Below are 16,272 nucleotides of genomic sequence, written 5' to 3'. Positions count from 1 at the left end.
AGAGACACGGGTTCAATTCCGTCCTTGGGTGACTGTCTGTGTGGAGTTTGTACATACTCCCCGTGTCTGTGTGGGTTTCCTCCGGGTGCTCCCGTTTCTTCCCACGGTCCAAAGACGTGCAGGTTAGGTGGATTGGCCATGATTAATGCACAGAGTTGTGTGGATAGGATGGGAAGTGGGCCGAGGTAGAGAGAACTTGTTTGGAGGGTCAGTACAGACTCGATGGCCAAAGAACTGCCTTCTGCACTGTAGGGATTCTAGGGATTCTCTAAACTGGTTATCTCCTTTTCCTGAAACAGTGCCTCCTAGTTTTCAACATTCTCCATGCAGGGGAAACATCCTCACAGAATCCACCCTGTCCAATCACACAGCCACCTTGCACCAAAATGTTTTTAATACATTAATGTATGAGATGCAGGGCAGCATTTGTTGACCATCCTTAATGGCTATTTGAGAAAGTGGTGGAGAGCAGCCTTCTTGAACCGTTGCTGTACATGTGGTGTAGGTACATCCACAGTGCAGTCGTCAGCATAGACCAACTCTCTGATGAAGAAATGGTTTATCTTTGTCTTGGATTGCAGATAAGCAAGGTTGACCAGCTTTCCGTCAATTCTGGTATGTAGGTGACCTGAACGAATCTGACAGCAGCAAATAGAATATGCACGATTGCTGATGTCAGACCACAACGCAGTTTTTTAATATAATCTTTATTGTCACAAGTAGGCTTACGTTAGCACTGCAATGAAGTTACTGTGAAAAGCCCCTGGTCGCCAATTCCGGCGCCTGTTCGGGTACACAGAGGGAAAATCCAGGGACGGGATTCTCCGACGCCCCGCCGGGTCGGAGAATCGCCGGGGGCCGCCGTCAATCCCGCCCCCGCCGTGTCCCGATTTCTCCGGCACTGGAGATTCGGCGGGGGCAGGAATTGCTCCGCGCAGGTCGGCGTGCCCCGCCGCTGATTCTCTGGCCTGCGATGGGCCGAAGTCCCGCCGCTGTCAAGCCTCTCCCGCCGGCGTGGATCAAACCATGGGTGCCACAACGGTGGCCTGGCCCGCGATCGGGGCCCACCGATCGGCGGGCGGGCCTGTGACGTGAGGGCTCTCTTTTCCTTCCGCCTTCGCCATAGTCTTCACCATGGCGGAGGCGGAAGTGACCCCCTCCACTGCGCGTGCGCGGGGATGACATCAGCAGCCGCTGATGCTCCGGTGCATGCGCGGACTTCCGCCGGCCGGCGAAGCCCCTTCGGCCCCGGCTGGCGTGGCACCAAAGGCCTTACACGGCAGCCGGCGGAGCGCCAACCACTCCGGCGCGGGCCTAGCCCCTCAATGTTCGGGCTTGGCCTGCTAAAGGTGCAGAGAATTCCGCGCCTTTGGGGCGGCCCAATGCCGGAGTGGTTCACGCCACTCCACCATGCCGGGAACCCCCGCCCTGCCGGATAGGGGAGAATCCCGGATCATAATATCCAAATCACCTAACAAGCACGTCTTTCGGGACTCGTGGGAGGAAACCGGAGCACCCGGAGGAAACCCATGCAGATACGGGGCGAACGTGCAGACTCCACACAGACAGAGACCCAAGCCGGGAATCGAACCTGGGACCCTGGAGCTGTGAAGCAACAGTGCTGACCACTGTGATGCCCCACTGGGGATCTCAAAGTGTTCTGATGTTTTCCCATCGTAGCTCACCTTGCTCATGGGCAGCACAGTGGTTAGCACTGTTGCTTCACAGCACCAGGGACCCAGGTTTGATTCCCGGCTTGGGTCACTATCTCTGCGAAGTCTGCATATTATCCCCGTGTCTGTGTAGGTTTTCTCCTGGCACTCCGGTTTCATCCCACACGTCCCAAAATACGTGCTGTGAGGTGGGTGATTTGGAAATTCTGAATTCTCCCTCTGTGCCCGAACTGGCGCCAGAGTGTGGTGATAAGGTGATTTTCACAGTTACTTCATTGCAGTGTTAATATAAGCCTACTTGTGACAATAAAGATTATTATCATATTTTTGTCATGGAAAGAGGAGATCACATTGAGCAGCTTCAGTGAGCAGCTGATTTTCTTCGGCATATTAAATGCACTAGGCGGAATTCTCCATTGGCCTACGCCGAAATCGCGAAACGCGATTGGGCGGAGTATCGGTTCCATCGGCAAAATTGTAGCGGGCACTGATTTGACGCCAAATCGCAATTCTCCATCACCTCAACAGTGGCATCATTGAAATCCAGAACACACGTACAGTAAATAATACTGCTGGCATGTCATTATGAAATGAAATGAAAATCGCTTATTGTCACGAGTAGGCTTCAATGAAGTTACTGTGAAAAGCCTCTAGTCGCCACATTCCGGCGCCTGTCCGGGGAGGCTGGTACAGGAATTGAACCGTGCTGCTGGCCTGCTTGGTCTGCTTTAAAAGCCAGCGATTTACCCGAGTGGGCTAAATCAGCCGGGCCAGATTCGGTATTCTCCGGGGCCTCTGCGATTCTCCTCCTCCGTTGGGCCGAGTTCATGACGGCGTGGTTCACTTGTGTTTTTAAACATCATGAAACCGGCATTGTGGCTGATGGTGGAGAGAGAGGAGGCAGGACGCGGAGAGGGGCGACTGTGGGCTGCCGGGCCGGACACTGGGCAGGCTGTTTGGGGTGGGGGTGCCCTACCAGGGCCGAAGAGGCGGGGGGCGGTGGGTTGACTGGGGAATGATCCATGAGGCCGGGGTGACACCCCTCGGAACTGGGGCGGTGTCCAGGCATGGACCGCCATTACCGCGGCCTGCAAGGTAGCTATCCTGCTGCACACACCACTGATCACCTACCCTGACCCCTGGTTCTGCAGAGTGACACTGGCCGTATGGGTGCCACCACATCCGCACCCCACCCTCAACCAAATCCAACCCCCCTCCCCCCTCCCCCCCAACCCAGCCACCACCCGCCAGTGGCCCACCCAGGACAATGTCCGCATTAGCCTGTACGGGAGACAAGCCTGATTTGGGTGTCTCCTGTGTCAGGGTTTATTATGACAGAAGGTGTCAGTTACACAAAGCCCGTGGTAGCAGAAAGGTCCAAGTAGTCTATGTTCTCATTTATCTTTCCCACACCATGATAAATTCATACTTTGCTTCTGTTTTCACAGAGGAAGACATGAATAATGTACCAGAAGTTTTGAGAAACACATTTGATTAAGGAGCTGAAGAAAATCACTATTTTTTTTAAAAAATGCATTTTATTACAAGTATGTATCAAAACAGGTTATAGCAAATAAATACCCCGGGAAACATATTTCCCAACAATCAACTATACAGTCTGTACAGAATTTCCCCCTTTTTCACCCCCCTCCCCCGCGACGAACAGCCCCTCAAACACGGTCACAAACATCGCACCGACCTGCGCAGAAGCCATGGCGCTACTAAAGGAGAATTAAGCTCAGCAGACCAACAAAATCTACGCCAGGCATCTCCTGTCCACGCGACACCAACTTGCCGGTGAGTCTGTGGAAGATTTCTGGCGTGCCCTGCTCGCCCTAGTGAGAGACTGTGGCTGCCTGGCCGTTTTGGCCACTGAACATTCGAACCTGCTGATGAGAGACGCGTTCATTACGGGCATAGGGTCTGACTAGATCCGCCAGCGCCTCTTAGAAGGGGCCAAGCTTGACCTTGTGGCAACCAAGAAACTAGCGCTCTGGCTTACGGTCGCCTCACGCAGCGTACAGGCTTATGCCCCCGACCGCACGGCCCACCCCCCCTGTGCATCGTGGACCCCGCCGAGGGACACCCCATCATGGACCCCATCAGTGACCACTCCCAGCCAACCCCACGCCTGCACCGCGTGGCAGCCAACCAACCCCGGGGGACCCAAATGTTACTTCTACGGACAGACAAAACACCCCCGGCAGTGCTGCCCGGCGCGGAGCACGCTCTGCTAGGGCTGTGGCAAGAAGGGACATTTCGCTGCAGTGTGCCAGGCCCGCTCAATCGCCGCTATTGTCCCGGCACCCCCCACGTGCGGCCAGTGGGCGCCGCCATCGTCCCCTCCTCGGACCACGTGCAGTCGTGTGCGCCGCCATCTTGCTGTACTCACAACACATGTGGCCTGTGGGCGCCGCCATCTTGCCTGCCTCAGAACCAATGGGCGCCGCCATCTTACCCGCCTCAGGACACCTGCCCATCGGGTACCTCATGAGGCCGCTCATCGCCTGCAACCGCTGATGACCAGCTGGGTCTTGCCTCGGTCACGATTGACCAGTCTCGACCGCACAACCTCGCGACCGCTTCGAGAAAGGTGAAGGTCGACTGGCATGAGATATACTGCCTTCTGGACTCCGGGAGCACTGAGAGCTTCATCCACCCCGATACGGTAAGGCGCTGCTCCATCGCGGTACACCCCGCTAACCAGAGAATCTCCCTGGCCTCCGGATCCCACTCCGTGGCGATCCGGGGGTACTGCATCGCCACCCTCACCGTCCAGGGTGTAGAGTTCAGCGGCTTCCACCTCTAAATCCTCCCATGCCTTGCTACTCGCCCTGACTTCCAGTGCAACCTCCAGAGCCTAACCGTGAAATTTAGCTGGCCCTTACCACCCCTTACTGTTTATGGCCTCGCGACCCTTAAGTTCGACCCACCTTCCCTTTTTGCAAACCTAACTCTGGATTGCAAACCCATCGCCACCAGGAGCAGACGGTACAGCGCCCAGGACAGGACCTTCATCAGGTCTGAGGTCCAGTGACTGCTGTGGGAAGGTATTAGAGAGTCACTCTCCTCACTGACCAACGGTCGGTTGCCTTCATGTCAACAACACACAGCGGGGCAAGATCAAAAATGATAAAATCTTGAAGTGGAGGATCGAGCTCTCCACCTACAATTACGAGATTTTGTATCGCCCCGGTAAGCTCAACGAGCCCCCCCCCCCCCCATGCCCTATCCCGAGGTACATGTGCCAGCACACAAGTGGACCGACTCCAGACCCTGCACAACAATCTCTGTCACCCAGGGATCACCCGTTTTTACCATTTCATCAAGGCCCGCAATCTGCCCTCCTCCATCGAAGTAGTCAGGGCTATCAGCAGAGACTGCCAGGTCTGCGCGGTGTGTAAACCGCACTTCTACCGGCCAGACCGTGCGCGCCTGGTGAAGGCCTCCCGCCCGTTTGAACGCCTCAGCATGGACTTCAAAGGGCCCCTCCTCATCACCGACTGAAACACGTACTTCCTTAGTGTGGTTGACGAATATTCCCGATTCCCCTTTGCTGTCACATGCCCTGCTATGACGTCTCCCACCGTCATCAAAGCCTTCAAAAGGGCAGCACGGTGGCCTAGTGGTTAGCACAACCGCCTCACGGCGCTGAGGTCCCAGGTTCGATCCCGGCTCTGGGTCACTGTCCGTGTGGAGTTTGCACGTTCTCCCCGTGTCTGCGTGGGTTTCGCCCCCACAACCCAAAAATGTGCAACGTAGGTGGATTGGCCACGCTAAAATTGCCCCTTAATCGGAAAAAAATAATTGGCTAATCTAAATTTATAAAAAAAAAAGAAATCAAAGCCTTCAACACCATCTTTGTTCTGTTCGGCTTCCTCGCCTACGTCCACAGCGACCGTGGATCCTCATTTATGAGCGATGAGCTGCGCCAGTTCCTGCTCAACAGGGGCATTGCCTCGAGATGGACGACCAGCTACAACCCCAGGGGCAACAGCAGGTGGAGCGGGAGAATGGGACGGTCTGGAGAGTCGTCCAGCTGGCCCTACGGTCCAGAAATCTCCCGGCCTCCCACTGGCAGGAGGTCCTCCCTGACGCACTTCACTCCATTCGGCCGCTCCTGTGCACCGCAACTAACGAAAACCCATGAACGTCTCTATGCCTTATCCAGGAAGTCCACCTCCGGGGTTTCGCTCCCAACATGGCTGGCAGCTCCAGGACCCGATCTCCGTAAACACGTGCGACTCCACCAGGCCGACCCGTTGTTTGAGAGGGTACATCTACGCAGCACGGTAGCATTGTGGATAGCACAATCGCTTCACAGCTCCAGGGTCCCAGGTTCGATTCCGGCTTGGGTCACTGTCTGTGCGAAGTCTGCACATCCTCCCCGTGTGTGCGTGGGTTTCCTCCGGGTGCTTCGGTTTCCTCCCACAGTCGCAAAGATGTGCAGGTTAGATGGATTGGCCATGATAAATTGCCCTTAGTGTCCTAAATTGCCCGTAGTGTCCAAAATTGCCCTTAGTGTTGGGTGGGGTTACTGGGTTATGGGGATAGGGTGGAAGTGTTGACCTTGGGTAGGGTGCTCTTTCCAAGAGCCGGTGCAGACTCGATGGGCCAAATGGCCTCCTTCTGCACTGTAAATTCTATGATTCTATGATTCACTCCATGCCAACCCGCAGTACGCTTACGTAGCGTACCCTGACGGCCGCCAAGACACAGCCTCCCTCAGGGACCTGGCACCAGCTGGTCCCCCACACACCTCCCCCCTCGGCCCCGGCGCACCCTCCCTTCCCCTGGCGCGCCCCACCGCAGCCCCTGTTCCAGGACAATCCGTCCTCCCCTTCTTCTCACCCGGGATTGAAGATTTTGACACGCTCCCGGAGTCACCGAAGACCAAGCCAACGCCTGAGTCACCACCAGCACTGCGGTGCTCTTGACAACAGATCAAGGCACCGGACCGTCTAAATTTGTAACCTTCTCTGTAATTTTTAAAAGCAATCTGTATGTATATAGCTCTCCACCACCCCGCTGGACTCATTTTAACAGGGGGTGAATGTGGTAGTCACCACTGATGTATTATACTGTATATATGGGTTTTGCGGTAAGGTCCCTGTACTACAGGTACGGGGGTAGATCCCTGCCTGCTGGCTCCGCACAATGTTTGTGCTCTCCGTACAGCAGCCATTTCATCAGCTGCTGTTGGAGGCCACACATCTCTGTGTAATAAAGCCTCGATTACATTCTACTCTCATCCCGTCGTAATTGATAGTGCATCAAATTGTGAGGAGGATGCAGAGATGCTTTAGCGGGATTTGGACAGGCTGAGTGAGTGGGCATACGCATGGCAGCTGCAGTATAATGTGGATAAATGTGAGGTTATCCAGTTCGGTAGCAAAATAGGAAGGCAGATTATTACTTAGTGAGACCTTGGGGTGCCCATGCATCAGTCGCTGAAAGCAAACGCGTAGGTACAGCAGGCAGTAAAGAAGGAAAATGATATGTTGATATTCATGGCGAGAGGATTTGAGTAAAGGAATAGGGATGTTTTAATGCAATTGCAGGGCATTGGTAGGGCCACACCTGGAACATTGTGTGCAATATGGTGCCTGTATCTGAGGAAGGATGTTCTTCCTATGGAGGCAATGCAGGCTGACAGGATTAGACAGCATAGATTCAGAAAGAATGGCCCCAATGGTGGAGGTGTCCAGAATTAGGGATCATAGTTTGAGAATGAGGAGCAAACCTTTTAGGACTTAGGTGAGGAGATATTTCTTCACCGTGGTGAATCTGTGAAATTAACTACCACAGAAAGTAGTTGAGGCCAAAATGTGTGATTTCAAAAAAAGGAATTAGATATAGCTCTTGTTGCTAAATGGATATGGGGGGGAGGCGGGACCTGGATATTGAATTTGATGATCAGCTATGATCATAATGAATGGTGGAGCAGTCTCGAATGGCTCAATAGCCTACTCTTGCTTCTATTTTCTCTATGTCTAAAGCAGGAAGCCTTATCTCATAATTTGTGTGCACTGTTATGTTCAAATCCCTCCGTGGGTGAAGATGTTTTAAGTCAGGAATTCTGTCGATAACAGTGATAAGCTCCTCATAAAATTGGTATTTTGGGCAGGATTCTCTGTTGGCTGATACCGAAATCGCAAAACGTGATTGCGCGGAGAATAGGTTCCAACGCTAAAATCGTGCGGGTGCCGATTTGTCACCAAATCGCAATCCTCCGACACTTCGACAACGGTGTTTGCATGTCATTAGCGGGCCCGACCCGGTATTCTCCGGATCCTCTGTGATGCTCTGCCTCCGATGGGCCGAGTTCCGCCGGCGCGGTTCATTTGTGCTTTTTAAACTCATGAAACCGGCGTCATGGCTGCTGAGGGAGAGAGAGGGGGTACGGAAAGTGCCCAACATTGCTGTAGTTTGTTGACAGTTGTGAAGCTGGCCGGGGGGGCTTCTGCCAGGGCCAGGGGGAGTAGCGGAGAGTGGCCAGGAGGTGGGCAGGCACGGAACACCATTACTGCGGCCTGCAAGGCAGCCATGCAGCTTCACATGCTGCTGACTGCCCCTGTGAACCTAGAGCCACAGGTCATATGGGGTATCTCCCTCGGGGTCGTCTGGCCCCAGCTGAGCCATCAGCTGGATGGGCGCGGTTCAGCACAACCAGTGCCATCTTTGGTGAGTGTGTGTGGGCATTGTAATGTATAAATGCTTATCTTTCAGTGATAAGCTATCGGCGAGCCTGGTCTCTCGTCGGGAAACTATGTCGGTGTTCACCCTATCAAGATCTATGTCAATTATATCTGTCTCGTAAGTCTAATCGATCAGCTGGAAGTTGCCTGTCAACCCCATGCACATGGTCCTGACATTCCAGCTTGCCAATTGAAGAGTTAGCATCTTCTTCTTGTTTGTTCGCTTGGTGCGATGGATTGTGTCCACTTGTTCAGCAGAGACTCTAAGCACCAAGCACCATTTAAGCAGATAGACTGTGGCAGGTCAACATCTTAGTCGTCAATGGCTGCCAACTTGACGTGAGTGGTTGCTGACCAGTGGGATATGATTTTTTTTAAATTCATTTACGAGATGTGGGTGTCGCTGGCTAGGCCATACCTCTTTTCCCTTCAGAAGGTGGTGGTGAGCTGCCTTCTTTAACCGCTGCAGTCCCTGAGGTGCATGTACACCCTCAGTGCTGTTAGTGAGGAAGTTCCAGGAATTTGACCCAGCGACAGTAAAGGAAGGGCGATATATTTCCAAGTCAAGATGGTGAGTGACTTGGAGGGGAACTTCCAGGTGGTGGGATTCTTGACCTTCTAGATGGTAGTGGTCATGGGTTTGGAAGGTGCTGTCTAAGGAACCTTGGCGAGTTACTGCAGTGCATCTTGTAGGTGATACACATGCCTGCCACTGTACATCAGTGGTGGAGGAAGAAAATGTTTGTGGAAGGATCAAGTGGGTTGCTTTGTTCTGGATGGTGTCGAGCTTCTTGAAATGAAATGAAAATCGCTTATTGTCACGAGTAGGCTTCAATGAAGTTACTGTGAAAAGCCCCTAGACGCCACATTCCGGCGCCTGTCCGGGGAGGCTGGTACGGGAATTGAACCGTGCTGCTGGCCTGCTTGGTCTGCTTTAAAAGCCAGCGATTTAGCCTTGTGAGCTAAACCAGCCCCTGTGTTGTTGGAGCTGCACTCATCCAGGCAAGTGGAGAGTATTCCATTATGCTCCTGATTTCTCCTTGTGGATGGTGGACAGGTTGTAGGGGGGTCAGGAGGTGAGTATCTCACTGTAGGATTCCTACCTTTTGACTTTCTTTGGTAGCCACAGTATTAATATGGCTAGTCCAATTCAGATTCTGATCAATGGCAACCCCCAGGATGTTGATTGGGGGGGATTCAGCGATGGTAATGCCGTTGAATACCAAGGGCTGTTGGTTAGACCCTCTCTTGTAGGAGATGGTCATTGTCTGGCACTTGTGTTGCATGAATGTAATTTGCCACTTGTCAGCCCATGCCTGGATATTGTCCAGGTCTTGCTGCATTTGGACATGGACTGTTTCATTATCTGAGGCGTCGATAATGGTGCTGAACATTCTGCAGTCATCTTTGAACATCCCCACTTCTGACATTATGATGGAAAGGAGGTAATTGAAGATGGTTGGACCTAGGACACTACCCTGAGAAACCCCTAATGACCCCTCGCACAGTCAGAGACAGCCCATGGCAGCCGGTCTCCACACCAATCAGTTCAGGTTTATCATTCGTAACTGCAGCCTCCCATTTTGTGTTAACACTCTGCAGCAAAACTGGATATTCTCTACACGATACAAGCCTGGGAAAAAATTGATGGAGACCCAGGGCTGGCCAAATGACAGGGCCTCCCTTTCAATGTGTCTCGTTGAAGTCCGAAGAAATGCAAAGCAATAACGTTTGGCACCGGCTTTGTTGCAGGAGTTGGAAAGATGACAGGTTTAGACATCAGTCCGCCTTTGGGCTACACTCCATATTGTTTCCCAGGCTTCACTTCCTTAACCCTTAACCCTCCCAAGGTACAGACAAAGCAGTGGAGCTATTAACACATAGCTGCGTGTTTGGTCAATGAGTGCCAGGACGTGTCTGCTTGCCCTTGGACCTGCACACAGCATGCCTCGGGCCAAATCTCCCCTGAAGCTTTAGCCTGGGGATAAGAGGAACCCAGTTTCTGCGTGTCACCACGAGGAGGCACAACTGAGGACTTCCTGCCAGAAAGGCTTAATGCTGATGGTGAGAGACTTGCAACTTTGCTGTTAGCCAACAGTGTAGGCTGACGGTCATACGAAACCAGAACGTATGCTAACTTTCTTTGCTCACACAAGAGACACAGGACATTGACCTGTTGAAAACATGAAGTAATGGACGTGCCATCTATATCAGGGGAGCAGCTGCTCCTCCATTTGTTAAGTGACAATTGATGACACTAGACTCCAGAAACTCCTCACTCAATGGCAAGGCTGCAACATGGGAAGACAGTAGTCTTGCTATTTTCTTCCAGTGACCATTAAAACTCCTTCATTTCTCATGCTGCTCTGCTTGCCTCCTGCTGTGAACCTCTTAGGTGCCAGGTGCTGACACAGAAATGGGCATGAGCGACGTGGCTAAATTGCCTATAAGTTGTCACTCATTAACCTTAACTGGAATTTCACCTTGGATAGACAGTTTGTTGGCATCCGACCCATAAATCCCTGGGAAATGCAGCCAGAAGTTGGACTTCATCGGCAAAAAGGCCCAATGCTTTTTCAGAATTTGCTTGACCCACTCCTACCACCACCCATTCATATACACCCACCCTCCACATACCCAATACCAAGAGTCTTGGAAAATTCAGCGTTCAAAATGTGGATGGAACCATCTACTTTAAGTGACAGTTTTGCTCTTGTGACATCTTCAGACAGAAGAGACAATTGTATGTTTATTGGAGAGCATTGAATTCTTATATCGGCTTGGGCTTTATGAAGTTAAAAGTTGAGAAGAGAAAATTAACTTTCTAGTTCAATAAAGAAAGCCAAGGTTTAGGAATGGACTGTTCTCCTTGGAGAGAAGAAGGCTAAGAGGAGATTTGATAGAGATGCTTAAAATCATGAGGGGGCTGGAGAGAATAGATAGGGAGAAACTGTTTCTGCTCAAAAAAGGATCAAGAGCAAAGGGGCACATGTTAATGTATAGTCAAGGAAGTTGATAGGGACAGAAAACCGAATACACAGAAGGTATTATCAAAGAACAACAAAGGTAGAATTTACAGTGCAAAAGGAGGCCATTCAGCCCATCGAGTCTGCACCGGCTCTTGGAAAGAGCATCCTACCCAAGGTCAACAACTCCACCCTATCCCCATAACCCAGTAACCCCACCCAACACTAAGGGCAATTTTGGACTCTAAGGGCAATTTATCATGGCCAATCCACCTAAACTGCACATCTTTGGACTGTGGGAGGAAACCGGTGCACCCGGAGGAAACCCACGCACACACGGGGAGGATGTGCAGACTCCGCACAGACAGTGACCCAAGCCTGAATCGAACCTGGGACCCTGGAGCTGTGAAGCGATTGTGCTATCCACAATGCTACCGTGCTGCCCTATCTAGCAGTCTCAGAAAATGGACAGTCCAGTTTCAAGGCACCAAGCCTGAAGGCCAAGTTTACAGAAAACACACTTCTAAGTCTTAGAGCCAAGGCAGTGCAGAAAACCTTTGTAACAGCAGTTTTAAAATATCTTCACCGAACCAAGAAGACAGTTCCCAGATTTAAGTATCATCCCTGTATTGTGTGGTAAGTACAGCTGGTATTCAATTTGGATGTTGTTTGGGGAACAGGGGAAGTCTAATAGAGTTCAGGTATCATAGATATATTTGGTAACAAGAGGTACCTTCTATATAAACTGTGTGTGTTTAGTAATTCATACATCTTAATTGATGTTGATAAATAGTCTTTAATAATTGCTAGCCAACGGCTGGGCCACTTATTCTCACTAGAGTTTAATTTGCCTCCTCAAGCCAAAACAAAACTCTATACCCTCACGAACCAGTTTTCCAAGTTCGGATACCCACGTAAATAGCATTTGTGACATTTGCAACAAAAGCAAATATGATGTGAGAAAGATCTTTTTCACGAGTGGTTTGGTTCTGGAATGCACTGCCTGGAAGTGTGGAGGCAGGTTCAATTGAGGGATTCAAGAGTGCGTTAGATGATTAATTGAATAGAAACAATCTACAAAGGTACAGAGGAATGGCACTAAGTCATTTGGAGAGCCATTGCTGGAACATAGGCTGAATGGCCTCTGTCTGTGTCATAACAATTCTGAGAGTTTCTTTGGCGATCAGAGTGTATAGTCAGGGTGAACAATGTCAACTACAAGAAGAATGTAAAGGCAAGGGGCGCGATTCTCCCAGAGGGGGAGAAATCGTAAGGCTGGCGTCACATCCGGGCGGGTTTGACGCCAGCCCCCCCCTCCCCGACCGGGAACCGATTCTGGTCCCCGGTCGGGGCTAGCATGCCGCCGCCGTAAACTCCGGCATCGCGGGCTTAACGAATTTCGTTAAGCCCGCTTGCCAGAGTTTGCGCCGGCTGACGCGTCATATGACGTCAGCCGCGCATGCGCGGATTGGAATACTCCAACCCACGCATGCGCGGATGACGTCATCGCGCATTTGCGCGGAACCCGCGCATGCGCGGGCCGGGATGCCCCTCAGCCGCCCCGCGAAGTGATACAGCGGGGCGGCGGAGGGACAAAGAGTGCGCGGGCATCGGACCCGCTGCCCGCGATCGGTGCCCACCGATCGCGGGCCCATGGCACCCTTGGCACGGCCGTGGTACTGCCGTGCCAATCGGTGCCATGGTTTTAAAAATTGGGACTTTACGGCCGTTTTTACGAACGGCCAGACCAGGTGTGTTTGCCGTTCGTAAAAACAGCCGTAAAGGGCTGGGAACTCGGCCCATCAGACAGCTGAGAATCGCTGCTGGCCATAAAAAAACGGCGGCAGCGATTCGTATCGGGAGTCGGGCGTGGGGGGGGAGAATAGCGGGAGGGCGTCGGACTAGCGTGGCCGTAAAATTTTACGAGCCACGCTATTCTCCGCACCGTCGTGAGTGCGGAGAATTGCGCCCAATGTTTTCAGAGCTGCTACTAATTAGACAGGTGAGGGACATTGACAGTGGGTCAATGATGTTTGATGCCTTTTCAATGTAGCACCCAGACACAACAGCAGACTATATGCCATCCAGGCCTACCCCTCCACTGAATATGGCGTAACACACCCAGGTGCATAATCTAATGAGGTTGGGGGTCGGAGGATTTGGTGTGTTTTCCCATCAGTCTCCACAGCGGGAAACACTCCATGTTCCAGCCCCCAACATAGCATTTAGCCTCAAAGTGGGAAGATTCCACCCATTATCTTTGAAGAATCAAATGAAACAGGATTTTCACAGTACTAGACCCTAATTTACATAACCTTTTTTTAAAAATGTGAAATTTAGATGATTAACATTTGTACCCTTTCTGATTCCAGGATGAAATTTTGACTGTCATAAGGAGGGTGGATGACAACTGGGCAGAAGGAATGTTGGGAGATAAGATAGGAATATTTCCGCTCTTGTACGTTGAGGTGAGTCTATCAAAAGAATAGCAACTTCCTGTATATTTCAAAGTGTCCGATTGATAGTCCATTCATATGACCAGTCACCTATGCATCAGAGTCAACAATATGGCCAAGCTTACATCAGTTTGCAGTACAATGAACGGTGAAGTTTGCTGTGTTTTTTCACTTTACCCCAGGAAGTTCAAAGCTAAGGTTGAAGGTCAAAGTTGCTGAGCTAATTTTTTGATTGGTAGATATTGGGATTGTGGGTTTCATTTTGAGGGCTGGGCCAGTTTAACCCCTGGACCTCATTTTAATTCAGTCGTCAACAACGCTTAAATTTACGTGTGGCAATAATGCCATGTGGGCACCTAAAAGGAGGCCCGATAGTGGCAGAGGTGGGCAGGAACTGAGTGGAAATGAGGCAATTTGCACGATTATTTTAACTACTATCCCTTTTTTGCCTCACTTTGATGGAGGGCTGTAATTAAAAATTCTCTATTGGGTTCAAATATTACATAAAATTATGTAGAATGTAGAGTACAAAAATATATTTTTTTATATCAGCACACCTAAATACGTGTGCTCGTATGCAAACAGAAAGTGCTGGATAAACTCAATACGTCTTGCTGCAAGTGTAGAGAGAACAGTTAAATTTAAGGTCTAAATGACCCTTCAATAGAACTGTATTTATTTCTTATTTCCAGCACCAGCAGTATTTTATTTTAGTTTTAATGAGTGCTGGTTTTTGATCCACAAGGGTCTCTTCCCACTCATTCTATCTCCCTGATTTCAGCCTTTCAACATATCTTTCTATTCCCTTTTCTCTCATGTATTTGTCTTGTTTCCTTTTGAAAGTATCTAAGCTTGTTCATCTGGCTTGTGGTGCTGACTCTGAGGGTTGTGTGTTCAAATCACACCAGGCTCTCACAGAAGTTTAGGCATCATCAGCCCCACAATGTCACTTCAGTGGGTGGCATGGTAGCACAGTGTTTGGCACTGTTACTTCACAGCATCAGGGACCCGGGTTTGATTCCCAGCTTGGGTCACTGTCTGTGCGGAGCCTGCACGTTCTCCCTGTGTCTGCATGGGTTTCCTCCAGCTGCTCCGGTTTCCTCCCACAAATCCTGAAAGATGTGCTTGTTAGGCGAATGGGACATTCTGAATTCTCCCTCCGTGTACCCGAACAGGCGCCAGAATGTGGCAACTAGGGGACTTTCACAGTAACTTTATTGCAGTGTTAATGTAAGCATACTTGTGACACTAATAATGATTATTATTATTTGCCTCAACCACATCCCATGGTAGCAAGCTCCACATCCAACCAATCTGTGCAATGAAATTTATTTTTATTTCCCTATTGGACATATTAGTAACTATTTTGAATTTATAGCCCCTTATTTTGATTCTCCCATGAGTGGAAACATTCTGGCGCGATTCTCCCGAGTTACGAAAACTCGGGAAGCTGGCGTCAAAAACGGGCGCGTGTGACGCCAGCCTCCGCCCCCCCGACCGGGAACCGATTCAGCTCCCCGGTCGGGGCTAGTATCGCGCGGCCGTGAACTCCGGCATCGCGGGCTTAACAAATTTCGTTAAGCCCGCTAGCCAGAGTTAGCGACGGCTGACGCGTCAGATGACGTCAGCCGCGCATGTGCGGATTGGACGACTCCAACCCGCGTATGCGCGGATGACGTCATCACGCATATGCGTGAAACCCGCGCATGCGTGTGTCGGTATGCCCCTCAGCCGCCCCGCAAATGGATCCAGCGGGGCGGCGGAGGGAGAAAGAGTGCGCGGGGTAAGTACCCGCTGCCCCCGATCGGTGCCCACCGATCGCGGGCCCATGGCACCCTTGGCACGGCCGTGGTACTGCCGTGCCAATCGGTGCCATGGTTCCCCAGATCGGGACTTTACGGCTGTTTTTACGAACGGTCAGACCAGGTGTGTTTTACGTTCATAAAAACAGCCGTAAAGGCCTTGGAAATCGGCCCATCGGCCAGGGGTGAATAGCTGCTCGCCGTAAAAAAACAGCGAGCAGCGATTCGTGTCGGGGGGGCGGCCGTGGGGTGGGGGGGGGGGGGGGGGGGGGAGGGAGAATAGCGGGAGGGCGTCGGACCAGCGTGTCCGTAAAAATTTACGCCGCCCGCTATTCTCCGAATTTTCGTGAGAGCGGAGAATTGCGCCCTCTCTGTATCTACCCTATCCAACCTGTTTTGGATGGTCGCTCTAATCTTTGGTACTTGGTGTGGTTCTTGCTTATTGGACTTCATGACGTTTCCTCCCTGAGATAGACTGTAGAAATACCCTGGCACTTGCTAAAAACTGGTTTATTACAATATATCTGAACAAGTTACATGTTGCTCATGAGCATGGTGTGTTCCAAACTCTCTCAAGTCTTGTAGATGTCAGTGATATACCATGATCTACATCACTCATTAGCATATCCATCCTGTTAACTCTTACACTGTGCGACCCTTTCAAAATTTTATGGACT

The 16,272-nt window shown here is 51.1% G+C and overlaps 1 protein-coding gene across 1 annotated transcript in view; it reads left to right on the top strand.

Moving 5' to 3' along the window:
- Positions 1-16,272, top strand: part of LOC119977140 (E3 ubiquitin-protein ligase SH3RF3-like) — a 422,773-nt gene that overhangs the window by 295,701 nt on the left and 110,800 nt on the right. Inside the window, exon 3 of the mRNA XM_038817772.1 lies at positions 13,710-13,805. Within this exon, the coding sequence (XP_038673700.1) occupies positions 13,710-13,805 (96 nt within the window). The remainder of the gene's footprint in view (positions 1-13,709; positions 13,806-16,272) is intronic.

Source organism: Scyliorhinus canicula, chromosome 14, assembly GCF_902713615.1.
Source record: "Scyliorhinus canicula chromosome 14, sScyCan1.1, whole genome shotgun sequence".
Lineage (NCBI taxonomy): Eukaryota > Metazoa > Chordata > Chondrichthyes > Carcharhiniformes > Scyliorhinidae > Scyliorhinus > Scyliorhinus canicula.
Note: the sequence above shows the minus strand (reverse complement) of the source record. Positions and strands in the feature narration are given on the sequence as shown.